The sequence below is a fragment of the Mytilus trossulus genome, chromosome 1 (assembly GCF_036588685.1).
Source record: "Mytilus trossulus isolate FHL-02 chromosome 1, PNRI_Mtr1.1.1.hap1, whole genome shotgun sequence".
Classification (NCBI taxonomy): Eukaryota; Metazoa; Mollusca; class Bivalvia; order Mytilida; family Mytilidae; genus Mytilus; species Mytilus trossulus.
In genome coordinates, this window is record NC_086373.1 from 71,203,684 (window position 1) to 71,220,145 (window position 16,462).

The window sequence follows — 16,462 nt, forward strand, 5'->3', positions numbered from 1 at the left end:
AATATGCTCAATAACACTGCTGGTGGAATAAACAACGATATAGATGCATAATAACACGGTTGGTAGAATAAATAACAACAAAAGAGATACACAATACAAATAACACTGCTGGTGGAATAAAAAACAAATTAAGAGATTGCCCAAATAACACTGCTGGTGGAAAACAAGAACTTAGGAAATTGCTCAATAACACTGCTGGTGGAAAACAACAAATTAGGAAATTGCTCAATAACACTGCTGGTGTAAAACAACAACTTAGGAAATTGCTCAATAACACTGGTGGTGGAATAAACAACAACAAACGATATGCCAAATAATACTGCTGGCAGAATAAACAACAACAAAAGTGATTCCCAATACCAATGCTGGTGGAATAAACATCAACAAAAGATATGCCCAATAACACTGCTTCTAGAATAACCAACAACAAAAGAGATGCCTTATGCCATTGCTGGTGGAAAAAAAACAACAAAAGAGACACGGATAACACTGCTGGTGGAATAAACAACAACAAAAGAGATGCCCAATAACACTGCTGGTGGAAGAAACAACAACAAAAGAAATGCCAAATAACACTGCTGGTTCAAGAAACAACAACAAAAGAAATGCCCAATAAAACTGCTGGCAGAATAAACAACAACAAAAGAGATGTCCAACACCACTGCTGGTGGAATAAACAACAACAAAAGAGAAGCCCAATAACACTGCTGGTGGAAGAAAAACAACAAAAGAAATGCCCAATAACACTGTGGTGGAATAAATTACAACAAAAGATATGCCCAATAACACTGCTGGTAGAATAACCAACAACAAAAGAGATTCCCAATACCAATGCTGGTGGAATAAACAACAACAAAAGATATGCCCAATAGCACTGCTGTTAGAATGACCAACAACAAAAGAGATGCCCAATACTAATTCTGGTGAAAAAAGAAAAAAAAAGACACTGCTGGTGGAATTAACAACAACAAAAGACATGCCCAATAACACTGCTGGTGGACTTATAGTCCTCTTTTAAATTATCTGCTGAGTAGTAAGTGTTTTGATTCTGGCTAGGATCTATCATATACATGTTGAAAAAAATCAGAAAATGTTTTATACTTTAAATCTTAGGCTTTATGTTCAAACTCTTCTATAAGAGGACATTTCAGTTTCAGCATTGTTTAACTTATTTGTAGATGTTATTACATCCTTTTACAGCTCTTTCTTATTTGAGAGGGAGGCAAAAGGGGGTTCGTTAACAGGCTAGCCTGGATTGTGGCAAAAACAGTTAACAAAAAATGCAAAAAATGCTGACAACAGTTAATAAAGTGGGTTGAAAACAGTTAACAGCCAGAATCTATCTCAGAAAACAGTTATTAAACAACACCTTGAAAAGGGCCATGACAGATTAACAAACGAAAAGGGTTTGGCACCCTCATTTGAAATGGTTTCTGTGAAAATGGGGAAAAAAATCCATTTTCAAGTGGAAAAACTCTTGTCAAGGGGCATTTAATTAAAAAAAATCTGCAGTGTTGATTTTACTTATGCTGACCATTTGGCCTTTTACGACTTCTCTCTGTCTATTATGGTTTCTGCAAAAATGGATACAAATAATCTCCAAGTGCAATAACTCCTATAGGGTTCAATTGACAATTTTGTTTGGTAGGGTTGTTTTATACCTTTTGTGCAATTTTAGTTTTAAAGGTAACAGCCTCAGTAACAACCAAAAACTTCAAAATTTGCAACATCAAAAACTACAAAATTTTTCTGAAAATTACATTGAAACAAACCTCAAGATCATGAGCAGCTGATAATTTTTGCTCTGTCAATTAGCTTTAAAAAAAAATTTAATTGTAAAAGCTGTGAATATTGATTAAAATTGGCATTTCACGGACAATTAAACTTTACAGTGCGTTGTCCGATATTTCTATAAATATTAATTATTTTACAGATTGAGATCGATCCGTTGATTTTTTTTACTCAAATCAGGTTTATACTGGTATCTCTTACGAAAAGAAGATGTAGGTACACTTTCGAAGTGGGTTCAGTCTGAGATCGTTGATGCAAATTAGAATGGGTCTATGAGTACACATGCTACACTGAGATGCTACATCGATCCAAAAGGACCATATAAAAAAAATCAATTAACATAAAAAAAAAACGAATTCCTTAACAATGATTGATTGCTAGCCCCTACGCGTCCAGTGGCAAATGTTTGATACAAGTTCTAGATAAGAACAGATTAACAATACAGATCAATACATGCAATAGGTAGGTCATGTAAAAGGAGATGTTTGGAACGAAGTGCTTAGAATTTGGACTGCCATTTGAATTGATGGTAAATTGGTTATGGATAAAAATTGAGCCTAGCAATAGGTCACACACGAACACTTTACAGTTTTTGCAAAGGTTCTAAACGCGTAGAAAGTCTTCACACCAGGAGCCATGTTAATTGTCCCAATTCTTACCTGAGGTGGCTGTGAATTTATACAATTTAAACAAACTAACAGTAGCCCCATGTAACCAATGGTCTTACTGCCGGTTGGAAGGAGACCATTAGTAACTTAACTTCTATTCCCTAATACTGAAGACTCAATAATGAAAGGTGTGTTCTGTTTGATTAGACTTTGGGAATATCTAGTGCCGGGGAAATAGTGTATTGCAAATTTAGGGTTATATTCAGTGGTTGCTATTACGGTGCTATTGTGCTCATTATGTAGAACATTGCAAAATACATTATGACTGTAGAGTACTGAGTACTAGTCACGGTAAATTAAATGATTTCTGTCTTTTTAATTCGTTTTCCTATTATACATTTTTATCATGCGCCCGGTTGCCAGTATACCAATATGACTATGATTTTATGTATTTTACACGTTTTTTTCACTGAACAGAAATGGAAAGTTAAATAACAAAATTACTGAAATTCTGATGAAAATTCTGAACGGAAAGTTCATGCTCAAATGGCAAAATCAAAAGCTCAAAAAGATCAAACGAATGGACAACAACTGTTTTTGATCTGCATGATATGTTTCAATGAGATCAAACATTGCCTTAAATAAAGATACCAATATTATCGATACATTATTCAGTTCATTTTTTTTAAACCTATTGTTTGAAATGCTCTTTATCTACATGCGGTATTTGAGTTGGCATTCCTATGGGAATTAAAACAAATGGGCTCATCTACTTGGCGAATTGTTCCTATAATTCATATGCAACTGACTCTATTCAGGAGCTTCTTAGCTTCTTTTATATAAAAAAAGAAAAGAAGCTAACGTAACATTGCCCTTTAAATTCACGTTCCGCTATGATATACGATATCCTCTCACTAAACAATTCATACTTTGGTGTGTATGTTGAACCATGGCTATTTTAAACATGTTAAACATTAGATACCAAATAAAGGTACATATTCCGGTAAAGTTTGTAAGATTTTGCCCAATAATTGCAGAGGAGAATATTTTTCTATAAAAATAACCAAGTGACGATGGTTTGGATAAGGCATATAGTCATGATAATTAAGACAGAATTACGGCCAAAAAACAATGAATCATGAGCGAAATGAACATAAAAAATATAAAGAAGAGAGAATAATGGGTGTAAAAGTGAAGGATTTGTATAGTCTCACTATACACTACAAATCTGGCAAAAGTATATATAACACGTTGGTGGGAGAAAAAAATATATACCAAAATATACTAATTACACTGAGAAATGAACAATGACAACAATGTACCTCGGCAATGTACCTGCCTGGGAATTTGTATTCAATATATTAAATTATATATAATTGTCCAAGATTGTACAGAATAAGGAATTTAAATCATCTATAAATTAAAGAACTTAGTTAGGCAGTAAAATATCAGAGATATATATATTATATATAGTTAGTCATCCGTGAGAAGTCCATTACTGCATGTCTCTGGTAAATAATTTCATTTTTTTTTAAATATTTAAGAATTCAGTAAAGACTTCCAGACCCTCACTCAAATGACAATCGCTAAAACGGAAAGTTCATTGGTAATTATTACCAAAGCAATTTTACCGTAAATAAATCAGATTTCCCGCGGTTTTTACATTTGTCCTTTTCATGTAAGAAAGAACAGGCACGAGAGTACTCGAATGGAAACAAATATAAACAACACAATACTTCACGACTTTCTTACTACTAAACTTTACTAAGTCGCTGCCAATTAAAATATATTGAAGTATTTAGTATTATCCACGGATTTTTCTGGCAAGAATCTCATTTGTAACTGGTTTATACTGACAACCAGCATGAAAATATTCTGATTCCAACTAAATTGAGAGCTTCTGAGTGATCATGTGACACTGACTTTTGATCTGTCCCTGACACTGACAATTAGTAACACCATTAAGCCGTTAATATAGCCGGACAAAAAAGATATGGAAGCAACAGATAGTAAGTCTTAATATAATTTAATTAACAAAAACTGTAAAATATATAATCTAAGGGGGCGTTTTTGTATTTTTTGAAGTTGACAACCATTTGTTCCCAGACTTTAGTTTGTGCTTTACCTCTACACAGATATCTATATAAAAGTCAAACTCATATTTAATTGACAAATGTATGAAACATCCTTGAAGCATATGTCTACACACTTGATCAACAATTATCAGTAAAGCATCATGCAACAACATTATAATGCTGTTATGCCAATCATTAATTACATCACTGCAAAATACATAAAATTTATTGATTGTCTCTCATTTAGAAAAAGTCTCTCAAATATATATTGTCTATAACGACAGTGTCAAGTGGTATCATATATATACTGTATGAGTATACACTTCATATAAAGGCTGCATGTATACATACACTGCCATAATTTTTTTACCATTAAAGTCACATATAACCCCTTTCTACTTGTTCTATGGAACCATGACCTATGAAAGCAACCTCAAAGTACTGTTAACAAATAATCTCTTATTTTGAAGGATACATGTACATGTACACATGTATGTTCAAATTGATTTGATTAGTAGTACCAATTTATATTTTCAGGATCATACCGTTTCTTGTTGCTGTTTTTCAACTGTATGCTAACATTTGGATCTTATTTTTGTTTTGATATGCCAAGTGTTTTACAATCACAGTTTACTGGGGTAAGTGTTTTGATATGCCAAGTGTTTTACAATCACAGTTTATTGGCTAAGTGTTTTAATATGCCAAGTGTTTTGCAAGCACAGTTTATTGGGGTAAGTGTTTTGATATGCCAAGTGTTTTACAAGCACATATAAATAGGGTAATTGTTTTGATATGCCAAGTGTTTTAAAAGCACAGATTAATAGGGTAAGTGTTTTGATGTGTCAAGTGTTTTACAAGCACAGTTTACTGGGGTAAGTGTTTTGATATGCCAAGTGTTTTACATGCACAGTTTACTGTGGTAATTAAGTGTTTTGATATGCCAAGTGTTTTACAAGCACAGTTTACTGGGGTAATTGTTTTGATTTGCCAAGTGTTATACAAGCACAGACTACTGGGGTAACTGTTTTGATATTCAGAATGAGCAACAATCGCAGTTTTTTTGCAGTAAAGTGTTTTGATATGCACATGATATGCCTTGAGTTTTACTAGCAAATATATAAAAGAAGATGTGGTATGATTGCCAATCAGGCAACTCTTCACAAGAGACCAGAATAACACTGAAATTAACAAATATAGGTCACTGTATGGCCTTCAACATTGAGCAAACCCCATATTGCATAGTCAGCTATAAAGGCCCTGAAATGACAATGTATTATAAAACAAAAGTTCATTTGGGTAAATGTAAGTGTTTGGTATGTTACAAAAACAGTTTACTTGGGTAAGTGTTTTGATTGCAGCAGGCTTTAAATTATGCACAGTTTACTGGGGTAAGTGTTTTGATATGCATAGTGTTTTACAATCATAGTTTCCTTGGGTAATTGTATTGATGTGCAGCAGGCTTTACAAGCATAGTTTAACTTGGGTAAGTGTTTTGATGTGCAGCAGGCTTTACAATTAAGCACAGTTTACTGGGGTGAGTGTTTTGATATGCATAGTGTTTTACAAGCATAGTTTCCTTGGGTAATTGTTTTGATGTGCAGCAGGCTTTACAAGCATAGTTTTACTTGGGTAATTGTTTTGATGTGCAGCAGGTTTTACAACCACAGTTTACTGGGGTAAGTGTTTTGATGTGCAGCAGGCTTTTCAACCATAGTTTACCTGGTAAGTGTTTTGATGTACATTGTGTTTTACAAGCATAGATAATATTACGGAAGTAGCTGTGTAGATATGCCAAGTCTCATACAAGCACAGTTTACTGAATAGTGTACAAGTAATGTCAGTATAAACCAAAATATATTTGTTTACTTAATGTATTTAATTGAAACATAATATTATTTTCTAAAAATATCATCAAAAAAAACTTAGAATAGAAGTGATTTGTGTTGTCAATCATTTTCATTCTTGATTCATTTCTTTTGTTGAATGTTAACATTTTATAACCTCATTATTTTCATTTTTTGGGAGAAATGCTCATTTATAACTCTTTTATTCAATTAAATTGAGTCTAGATTAAGATTGCATTACTGGTTATTTGTCCTTGCTGAATCTTTTTGAAAAATGTAGATTCAATTGTTATTTTTGTTGTTGGATTGATTTTTAATGATTATACATACCTCATATTGACAAAATAAACAATATTTTTTATAGAGTATAGTTTTTTAAATGTCGTAATTTTATTATTACAATTTATGTTTGTATGTGTTTTGTTACAGGTATCAAACTGCACAGAAAATTCCACTATTTGCGATGAATGTAAAGGATGTCTTGGGATGTCTAATGATGATTACAATCTGTTATATGCTATTTATGCATGGACGTAAGATTTTTTCTATCAGCAAACGGTGTCCATAGTGATAAGGTCCAGATCTAAAATGACCATGACCTTCTTTATATCAAAGAATGGCTTACATGAAGTTTTGCTTTAAGTTCTTGACCTAAGTAAATACAAATCATAGAGAATATTTTTTTTGTCAGTTTATACCTTTCATACTCATTATGTGATGGTTGTGAATTTGACCTTCATTTTATCCATAAATGAATTTTTAACCACTTCATTTGAGGTCTGGTAGACAGTTATCTCATTGACAATCATACCATAGGGTTAAACATTCTTTGTGAGCTCTCAACTCTGCCTAACCAGGAACAGTAGTATTACAGCACAACAAATAGAACTAGGTATTAAAAATTCAATTGTAAAAAGTATAATTCGGTGAGATCAGCTTGAACCACAAAAACCTACTAATAAAGTAAAGATCTATTAGTACTTGCAGTTACTGAAAGGTAGTTCAAAGCCAATTACAACTCAAATGTAATAGATAAATCATGTTTACTCAACAAAATATCAATCATATAACATCCAAAAGTTCAATGTAAAGATGTTATAGAAAATGTTAACCCTTTGTGCAATACTCTTATAAACTTAAGGCATAGCTGTCCTCACACTTGCTTTTAGAAGACGCAATCCGTCTTTCCCCCAAAAAATCCCCACCATAAATCATGTGCGCTTTTTCTTCTATATTTTAATCATATGGTAATAACCTCTTAATAATTAAGTTAATTTCAATAGCACTCAATTATTATTTATTGTTATTTAATGTTGAGGGTGGTTTTCAACGACCTTGACTACCCATGAGGGGCTTGCAAGGTCAGCTGTGATTTGAAATGTGTCTGATCAATTTTATAGCATTCTTTTTTACACATAAGTAACATCAAGTATTATAGATTATACACAGGTTTGACATATCTCTATGTTAAACAGTTTGTTTAATAAAAAGTTATTAATTTAAAAGCAATATTCAAAAAAGAAGTTTGATTTTAAAACAAACTTTTAATTATATTACAGGAATGCTGTAGTAGTTATTGGTGCTGGTTTTCTGATTGATAAACTAGGCAATAGAAGTAGGTATTATAGTAACTAATTACACTGAACATTATTACTTTTTTGTTTGTGAATATCTCGTTACATTTTTTATATTCTTTGAATTAAGTTCGATAAACAAAAAAGCAGGAAACAGTGTTTTGCAAAGGGCAGAAAGAATAAACTCAGACATCCTGATCTTTTGAGCTCTTGTATGGTTCATGATGGTACAGATTTTTCAGTACCATTTAAACAAATGTTTTTGTTACAAGTCTGTTTCGTTTTGATAAAAAATTGTGCTACATGATTTCTACTTATCAAATTATTAACATCACATCATGAATGTTTATTTTGTTTATTCAGTTGGATTATTCCTATTTTCATTCCTGTGTGTTCTGGGGTCAGCCACATTTGCTGCAGGAGTATTCTTCAAAGGAACATCAGCCATGTTACCAGTAATGTTAATTGGTCGGTTGTTGTTTGGATCTGGGAATGGTTCTTTGACAAGTAAGTTTGATATTATACCCTGTCAACAGACTGTTCCTTTAGGAGTTTATGTGACAATATGTTTGGGTGAAAACAATGATGTCACTGGCTTTAAATCATTTAATGTGATGCTGTTAAAGTATAAGTCAGAAAAGGTTAAATAATTACCTTTACTTTATCACCTGAAGAAAATATAATGCATTTGTAATGGTTGACAGAACATTTTATATTATTCTTTCATTGAAAATATTAATATGTTTTATTAATTAATGTTGGTTAAGTTTAGCTTGTAATTTTCTAATATATAAATACAAAATATCTCTTAATGTCTTTTCAGTTGTTCAGAATAGAATTACAGCATACTGGTTTAGAAACAAGGAATTAGCTATGGCCTTTGGAATAACTTTGGCTTTTTCACGTCTTGGAAGTGTATTGAATTTCTTTATGACACAGATATTTGAGGATGCTTATGGACTGACATGGACTTTATGGGCAGGTATATGATTTTTAAAAGCATTCAACATTTGCATAATTCATGAAGTATCACCCCTAGTTTTAAGTGGGGTTTGTGTTGTTTATTCTTTAGTTTTCTATGTTGTGTCATGTGTACCATTGTTTGTCTGTTTTTTCTTTTTCATTTTTAGCCATGGCGTAGTCAGTTTATTTTCCATTTATGAGTTTGACTGTCCCTTTGGTATCTTTCACCCCTCTTTTATAGTGACACCATGTATTAATTGTTAATATGTGATTTTTCTAAATATTATTGATTCAACAACAGTAATTAATTTCTTTTTGTAGGTGCAATCTTATGTGGTTTGGGTTTTATTTCATCCTTCATTGTAAGTTTTATGGATATATATGGCGTAAGACAGCTGGGAGATGAACAAAACCTTCAAACAGAGTCTAAAAAACTAGTAAGTACATATGACATAGCTCATTAACTCATGTCATGTAGTATGAACAAACGTTGATGTAGATATAATATCAATGTGACAGCAACCCAATAACAAAGGCAAATCAGAGTAATTTTATAATATATATATGACTACAAATTTTTGTTGTCTGACATATGTTATGTTTTTGATATCATTTTTATTTGAATGTTTACATCTGAAGAAAAAATGCTTCTTAATGAATTTTGGTTAAGTTGACTCATACTCTTAATATTTTGAAACAATACTCTACAATTCAAACTAACAACCTGATTCATTTACAAAATAATGAACAAAAAACAAAATGGTATACAGCAAAAAATGACAACCAAAAAATTACTATCTCTTTATGAGAAGTGAATGTGGCAGGGTTAAACTAGTTTGCTGTCACCAAAGGCTCCCATTATGTGCACATTTTGAAAAATACTCTCATCATCTTTGATTGAGAACATTTGCCTATGTAGTTTTGATGTACTTCTCCTATCTTTTCACTGTAATAAAAAAAAATATCGATATAACAGATTTGTTGGCTAAAAGTTTAAATGTTCAAGTCTTTGCAAGAATCAGGCAATTTAGAAAAAAAAATTAAAAAACATGTCAGAAAAAAACCCACCAACTTACCATCCTATTTTGAAGTTACCCTCATCCTAAGTTAGAAAGGTCAGTCTTTTGTTTCTTCTTGTCTTGTAATTATAATTAGAGAAATATCTAGATAAATTTTGGTTAGATTAATAGCAATTAAAAGAGTTATCTCCCCTTAATTGTCAATTTTTAGTGCATTTCAACCAAATTATATCTTGAATTAGCATAACAGGAAAAGGAAACGAATAATATATTTGTGCACTATAATACATTTTAAGCATTAATTATTGTCAACTTGAGTGGCATTTTGTTTGTCAGGTTTTCACCACTGCCTGATTGACCCTTAAGGAAGTACACCACTAATTCATGGTCCCATTGCTTTCTATGTTAAATTCCTCCGTTTCAAACAGGCACACCTCTTTTATTTTAAGTTCAAATAAAGTGGCAATCATTGCATGTCAAAGCAACACCTTCTGGTGTCCTGTACTGAAAAAATCAACATACCTTACATTGCATATAAGAAAGAACTGGTTCCCAGAACTTCGGATGTACCAAAACAGGTACTTCCGATCTGACAAAAAGGCAAAATGTACCCTCCTTTTTAAATTTCATGCCATTATTTTATTATTCAAATTTATCAGTCAAAAATTGATCTACAATGATCACCAGTCATGCAGCTTTCATTTGATACCAAAACTAATAAAATATTCTAAATATTTTGAAAGTTATGTCCATGCACAGGAACTATTTTGTGTTAAATATGTACTACTTTCTGGTATGTGCTTTCTGGCCGGGCCCGAATTAGTGGTGTTACACCTTAAAAGTTATTGTGTTGTTTACCGATATATATAAAGTTTCAATATTGCAGTTAGACATTTTGTAAAATTCTGGTGTTAATTACTTTGGTTAAAGAATATACTTAAGATTGACAACAAGGGAAAGAAAAATCCTCTTGTGCAATTGTTGTGTTTTACAATTCACTATAGATTTATTTACATAATTGATTTGTTGTTCTACATTATAGAAAGTAACAGACATAAAGTATTTCTCCATGTCGTACTGGTTGTTGGCATTGACCATTATGTTCTTCTATAATGGAGTTTTCCCTTTTGTTGCAGATGCAAGGTATAGTATGTTATAGACGGAATAATTAATTTTAATTTTGGAAAAAGACTTTCAAAAAAACATCATCTTTGCTATAGCCTATAGTTCCAAAATATTTTATATTAGTCAGCAGAAATAACTATAGAGTCCTCATGCTCATGACAACATAGTTACACACTTTTCCTTCAATGTATAAAAATATGAAAATATTAATCTAGAAAAAAACAGTACATGTATTATATTCTCAAACAATATTGGGAATCTATTCATTTTCCTCATATGCTTTTGCATAAATTGATTTAGGATTAAATTAAAATTGAACATGTAATCTCTTTTTCAGTGATTTTATTTTTGAAAAGTATAAAGATAAATATGACTTCAGTAAGAGAACATCCTCTATATTGGCTGGTGCAGTATATGACGTTTCTATGGTGTTGTCACCATTTCTTGGTGGTTTAATTGTAAGTACACTTTGTTTATATCTTTGATGTGATGTTGTATTTATTTAAAAGTAAATACTGTACAATATAGAAGTTGTTTGGTTATTTATAAACCGTAAAAAGTTGCCTGTAATTCCCATTTACTCAGATTTCTTTGAATTTACACAAACACAGTGTTTCTGTCATTTGTTATAGTAATATGTTTCGTATTAATTGTCACCGCCATTCAGGGATATAACTTAAAACTTTCGCAATGGTAGCCCACAGCTTAAAAATTGTGTAGCCCACATGTATAGTCCTATAATACAAGAAAAGCAAAAATTTTAATAGCCAACACCAAATTTTAGGGGCCATTGACCTGTGGCCCCTTGCTATTTTCATACCCTGCCATGTTGAATTGACAACATTTAAAAAATAGTACTGTAAAGGTATTCACATTTGATGTATTTGGTTCATCTACTTCATATGTTTTGCAATGTGAATTATTGATACTTTGATATCAACATTTGCAATTTATAATCAAAATTATATACAGATAAGACATATCTCTGTGTCAACTATTTATAAAGGAAATCATTATGTTATAATATTGTAGAATTCGTGAAGCTTATGGACTAACCTAGAAAACAGTGTCTAAGTTTAGGAACTTTATATATTGTAGGATGTAATTGGAATGAGAGGAATTCTTGCCTTAACTTGTGCCTTGTTAACTATACCTGTCTTTGGAATACTAGCGTTTACTTATGTATACCCACTAGTGGCAACTTTATGGCTGGGAATTACCTATTCTTTTGCTGCAGTAAGTTATACATGTAGTTAGATTTATAAACCTAAATATAAATCATTATGAAAGACAGCAACACCCTCAACTAACACCAGCTTATTTGTTTATTTTTATTGACTTTTTTCCCCACTTTAAGGGGCATCTTTTAAAAGGACATTATATTAAAGAAATAATTCTTTTATGTCATGTTATATTTGCTAAATTCTACTTGAGTAGTCCTTTTATTTGTAAGTATCTTGACACCAATATAAAAATAAGAAGATGTGGTGTGATTGCCATGAGACAACTCTCCATCAGAGACTATATGACATAGAATTTAACAACTATATGTGACCTGGAATAATTCAGTTAATTTTTATTAATTTGCCAGGAAGGACAAATAACCCTTAAAGTTTACACCAGCAATGAATAACACTATTTTTCACTAGCCAGACACTTTTTCAGTTTCTTGATTTGTACGTGAGTTATCTCCCATGAAAATGATGACCTCAGTGAAATTAACTTTCTTGTGTTGACAATTTTGTATATGAAACTTTTCTACAGTCCATAATTATATTTTGTTGGGATGTTGACTGTGTAAAGAAAGTAAATGTGAAAGTTCATGATAAATAATCTGTACATTTGTACTACATTCTAAATGGACTACACCTAACTGGTCATTTCAAACATTTCATCTGAGTTTAGTCTAAAGAAGGTATGTATCCTATAAGTTGTATTTGCTTTTGAAAGAAAGTAATATTATATTTGTCTTCTGTATGGCTGATAGAAGTATTCAGTTTTGAAAGCTTTTATCCCCATAAGAAACTGGAACACATGGCTATTATGATTTTTGAAAATGTACCCAGATTACAGGACCACTCTGTTACTAGTACAAATTCTTCATGAAAAACTCATTAAAAAATCATATTTTATGATTTGTAGGCTAGTATGTGGCCCTCAATCCCACTTGTTGTGAGTCAGGCTACAGTCGGTACAGCTATGGGATTAACTACCTCAATACAGATGATTGGTATAGGAATATCTAACTTGGTTGTCGGACAAATACTAGGCAAAAGTCAAGAGTAAGTTTATCTATTCTAGTAATCTAGTTTGTTTTGAAATAGTTTCTTTGATCCTTTCAGTCTTTATCTACAAATACCTTTATATAGAAAAATTTAAAAATAAAAAATAAATAATCCTTGATACATTGCACAAATGAAAATATTTGTGCCTGGCCTATGTTTGGAAGGGCATCATGTTTTCCTGTCAGAGTGTCTGTTCAGTAGTAGGTCTTTCCAGGATCTGATTAAAACTTTGGTTTAAGATATAAAGAAGTGAGACAAGGTATGATTGCCAATTAAACAATTATCCAATAGAATCCAATAATGAAGTGGATTTAAGCAACTATATGTCACAGGACAGCCTTCAACAATGAGAAAAGCCATATTATCTGCTATAATAAAAATGTGAAACAATTCAAAGGAAAAAAACATGAATATAAAACATAACAGATAATATATGTAATCAATTTTACAATAATTAACACATATGTGGTTCACCATGAAGTTGTCATCACATCAACTCCTTAAAACCGAGTCATGTTCATCAGAAATATTTGAAACATACAGGTGTTATGCATTAGGGTTTTGATCCAGATTTCAAAGTTCACTACACATGGAAATGGGATTGTCAGACTGATCAAAGTGTCATGTGGAAATAGATTCTTGCTTAGATTGTATGGAATATTTTTTTTTTTAAAGGGTTCACAGAAATAATTGTTACAAATATATATATTTTGAAACATGAATGCAAACAAAAATGCTTTTTGACACTGTTAAAATTAATTATTTTCAGTAATAATCACAGGACCATAAAATAAAAAAAATCAAAATCTGATCAAGAAATTTATGCTTATAACTATCTGTAAAGTAGCTAGTTTCAAGAAAGGACCTTCTATGTTTTGTTTTAAAAGTGAATAGTAATGCATGAATGGATGACTATATTGCAATTTATGGATGCATTTTTGAGTAGTTTTATTGTATTTCTGTGGAAAAAAATGTATGTTATTATTATTACCCCACAAATAAATCATAAAAATATTGTCTGCTTTCAGTTTGTCAAGAGAAGATTCATTATTGAGATGGAAATATGTAATGATATATCTGCTGGCCAATTCGTTGGCCTGTGTTGCTACCACTACAATTCTTAATCTAAATGATAAAAGAAGGGTATGTATTCACCTACTTTGTTCATGACTGGTTAGATATATATTGGAAGTTAATAGGTATAAGTTGTAATTTTTAGTGTACTGGGCGTATATATACAAAACTGTGATTTAATTATTAAAGATGATTAAAGAATGCTGTTGATTCATCATTATAGCATTTTTCATTGAGTTTGTGGTTACCCTGGAATTATAAATTCCAATGTCTAACAAATTACAAAAAAAAATGCTTACAAATTTATGCAGACTTTGGCAAAACCATGAAATTAAATATCCACAAATATGCATGTTTTCCTCAATCCACACAAATTAGTACCCACTAGAGTAAATGAATCCACAGTAATTTGTATAAGACATAATCTACTCTATCAATAAGTTAATTCTATGGAAAAGTTTCCAGATTTATTTCTTGATGATATTAACCCTTACCATGCAGGGAGCATAAAATAAAGGCTTTAGCAAAAATACCATTATTTGGCTCCAATGCCTCTCCATACTTTTTTTTAGGTCAACTGTATGAAATTAATTTCATAGTCTAATTTTTATGCATGATCAACCTTCTACTATTCATTGTCATGTTTCTCAGGTCTAATGGTAATTTTCAGCTCAAATATGAACATTGAAAATTGAAATCAGAGAAAACTGGATTTTTTTGGAGGGGAGGGGCTTCCCTTGGATGTCTGAACAACAAACTTCAGAGGTCAAATCTTCCCAAAATAATGTAAACCTGTGGGCATATAAATACTGATCAGGTTAATACTGAAATACACCAAGGAAATGACTACTTCCAGTTGCACGTTCGGTTGAAGTTAGAAATTTAAAAAAATCAGGAAATTCTGGATTTTTTTGGCAAATGACCTTCTTTAGACTGCGGTATCCAGATATGACCTAAGAGCTGGTGTGGTTGTTGTGTTCATGGAGACTTCTGTTGGATACATCTATCAGCATCCCTCTGTCTTTCAGGTTAAGAAATCAGAAGAAAATTTGTGCATTGACAAAAACATCTAGATTTGATGATTTAAAACATACTGGGACATATCAGATATGTTGGGACAACTTCTTTTCTGGTACTGATACTACATTATAAACTTACTTATAGTAGCAGCCTGAAGACTAAAATGAATTTATTTACCTTTTCAGGGTGGTATATTAAATCTTAGTAGAAAACAGAAGTTGGCAATAGCAGAACAAGTAGCAAAAGAAATAGAAGAAGATGATGAGAGACGTCCTCTTTTACGAGATGCTAGTAAACCAAGTATAAACTAGACACTGAGTCGGCTAAATTAATAATGACATATTAAGATTGTGTTAATACTCACTATTTGTACATAGGCATAGTAGATGAATGTACTCTACTTGTACAAGGGTCCAAATTTTGCTTTCCTGTTTGTGTCAAGTGTTATTTGTCTGTAAAATATGACATGTACATATAGGTGTGTACAGATTAAAATGAGTTGTATGTGAGATTAATTTGTTGGTCAGTACAACTGCTGCAATAGTTGTAACTATATGTTGGGGTCCAGTATGTATTACGTTGTATAGATTGTATTATATTTATTATGTTGCTATACCTCTCGCTAATAAAACAGGCAGTATGTTATAATGATGGAGTCCGTCTGTTCATTCTTTCACTCCACTTTCATATCGGCAACTGCTCCTAAACAGAGTTTTAATAAATTTTCATAAAATCTTTCACATGATCTGCTTTTGCATCTCCTGCTTCATTTCATTTTCCCAATTTTTCAGTGTTAACTTTGGCATAACATGGACACCGGTATGAAATGTCAGTGTACTAAAATTCAGAAATTTATTAACTTCACCATATGATACCATTGTGCATCTCCTACTTTGTTTTTGAATCAAAATTATATTTAACGTATTGAATCCTTAGAAAATCATCTTGGACCATTTATATCCACAACTTTTCCTAAACCCTTTATTCAAATTTATTAAAACTTTCTCTCAGAATTTAAACCATATATGTGCACATATTATTATTTTTTGTTTCCATATTATGATTCTTTTCTAGTTGTAAGGGG

At 31.6% G+C, this 16,462-nt stretch overlaps 1 protein-coding gene across 2 annotated transcripts; it reads left to right on the forward strand.

Moving 5' to 3' along the window:
- The first annotated feature begins 4,082 nt into the window (after window positions 1-4,082).
- On the forward strand, window positions 4,083-16,118 carry LOC134683859 (major facilitator superfamily domain-containing protein 1-like). Of its 2 annotated transcripts, XM_063543168.1 has the most exons (13): window positions 4,083-4,408; window positions 5,012-5,112; window positions 6,748-6,851; window positions 7,878-7,933; window positions 8,256-8,399; window positions 8,716-8,874; window positions 9,177-9,292; window positions 10,917-11,017; window positions 11,337-11,457; window positions 12,098-12,235; window positions 13,142-13,281; window positions 14,313-14,427; window positions 15,564-16,118. In XM_063543168.1, the coding sequence occupies exons 1-13, from the start codon at window positions 4,393-4,395 to the stop codon at window positions 15,687-15,689; spliced, it is 1,437 nt and encodes a 478-aa protein (XP_063399238.1). In that variant the 5' UTR covers window positions 4,083-4,392; the 3' UTR covers window positions 15,690-16,118. The 2 variants fall into 2 exon arrangements, with proteins under 2 accessions (XP_063399238.1, XP_063399244.1); XM_063543174.1 differs by lacking the exons at window positions 4,083-4,408; window positions 5,012-5,112 and adding an exon at window positions 5,384-5,444.
- The last annotated feature ends 344 nt before the right edge of the window (window positions 16,119-16,462 follow it).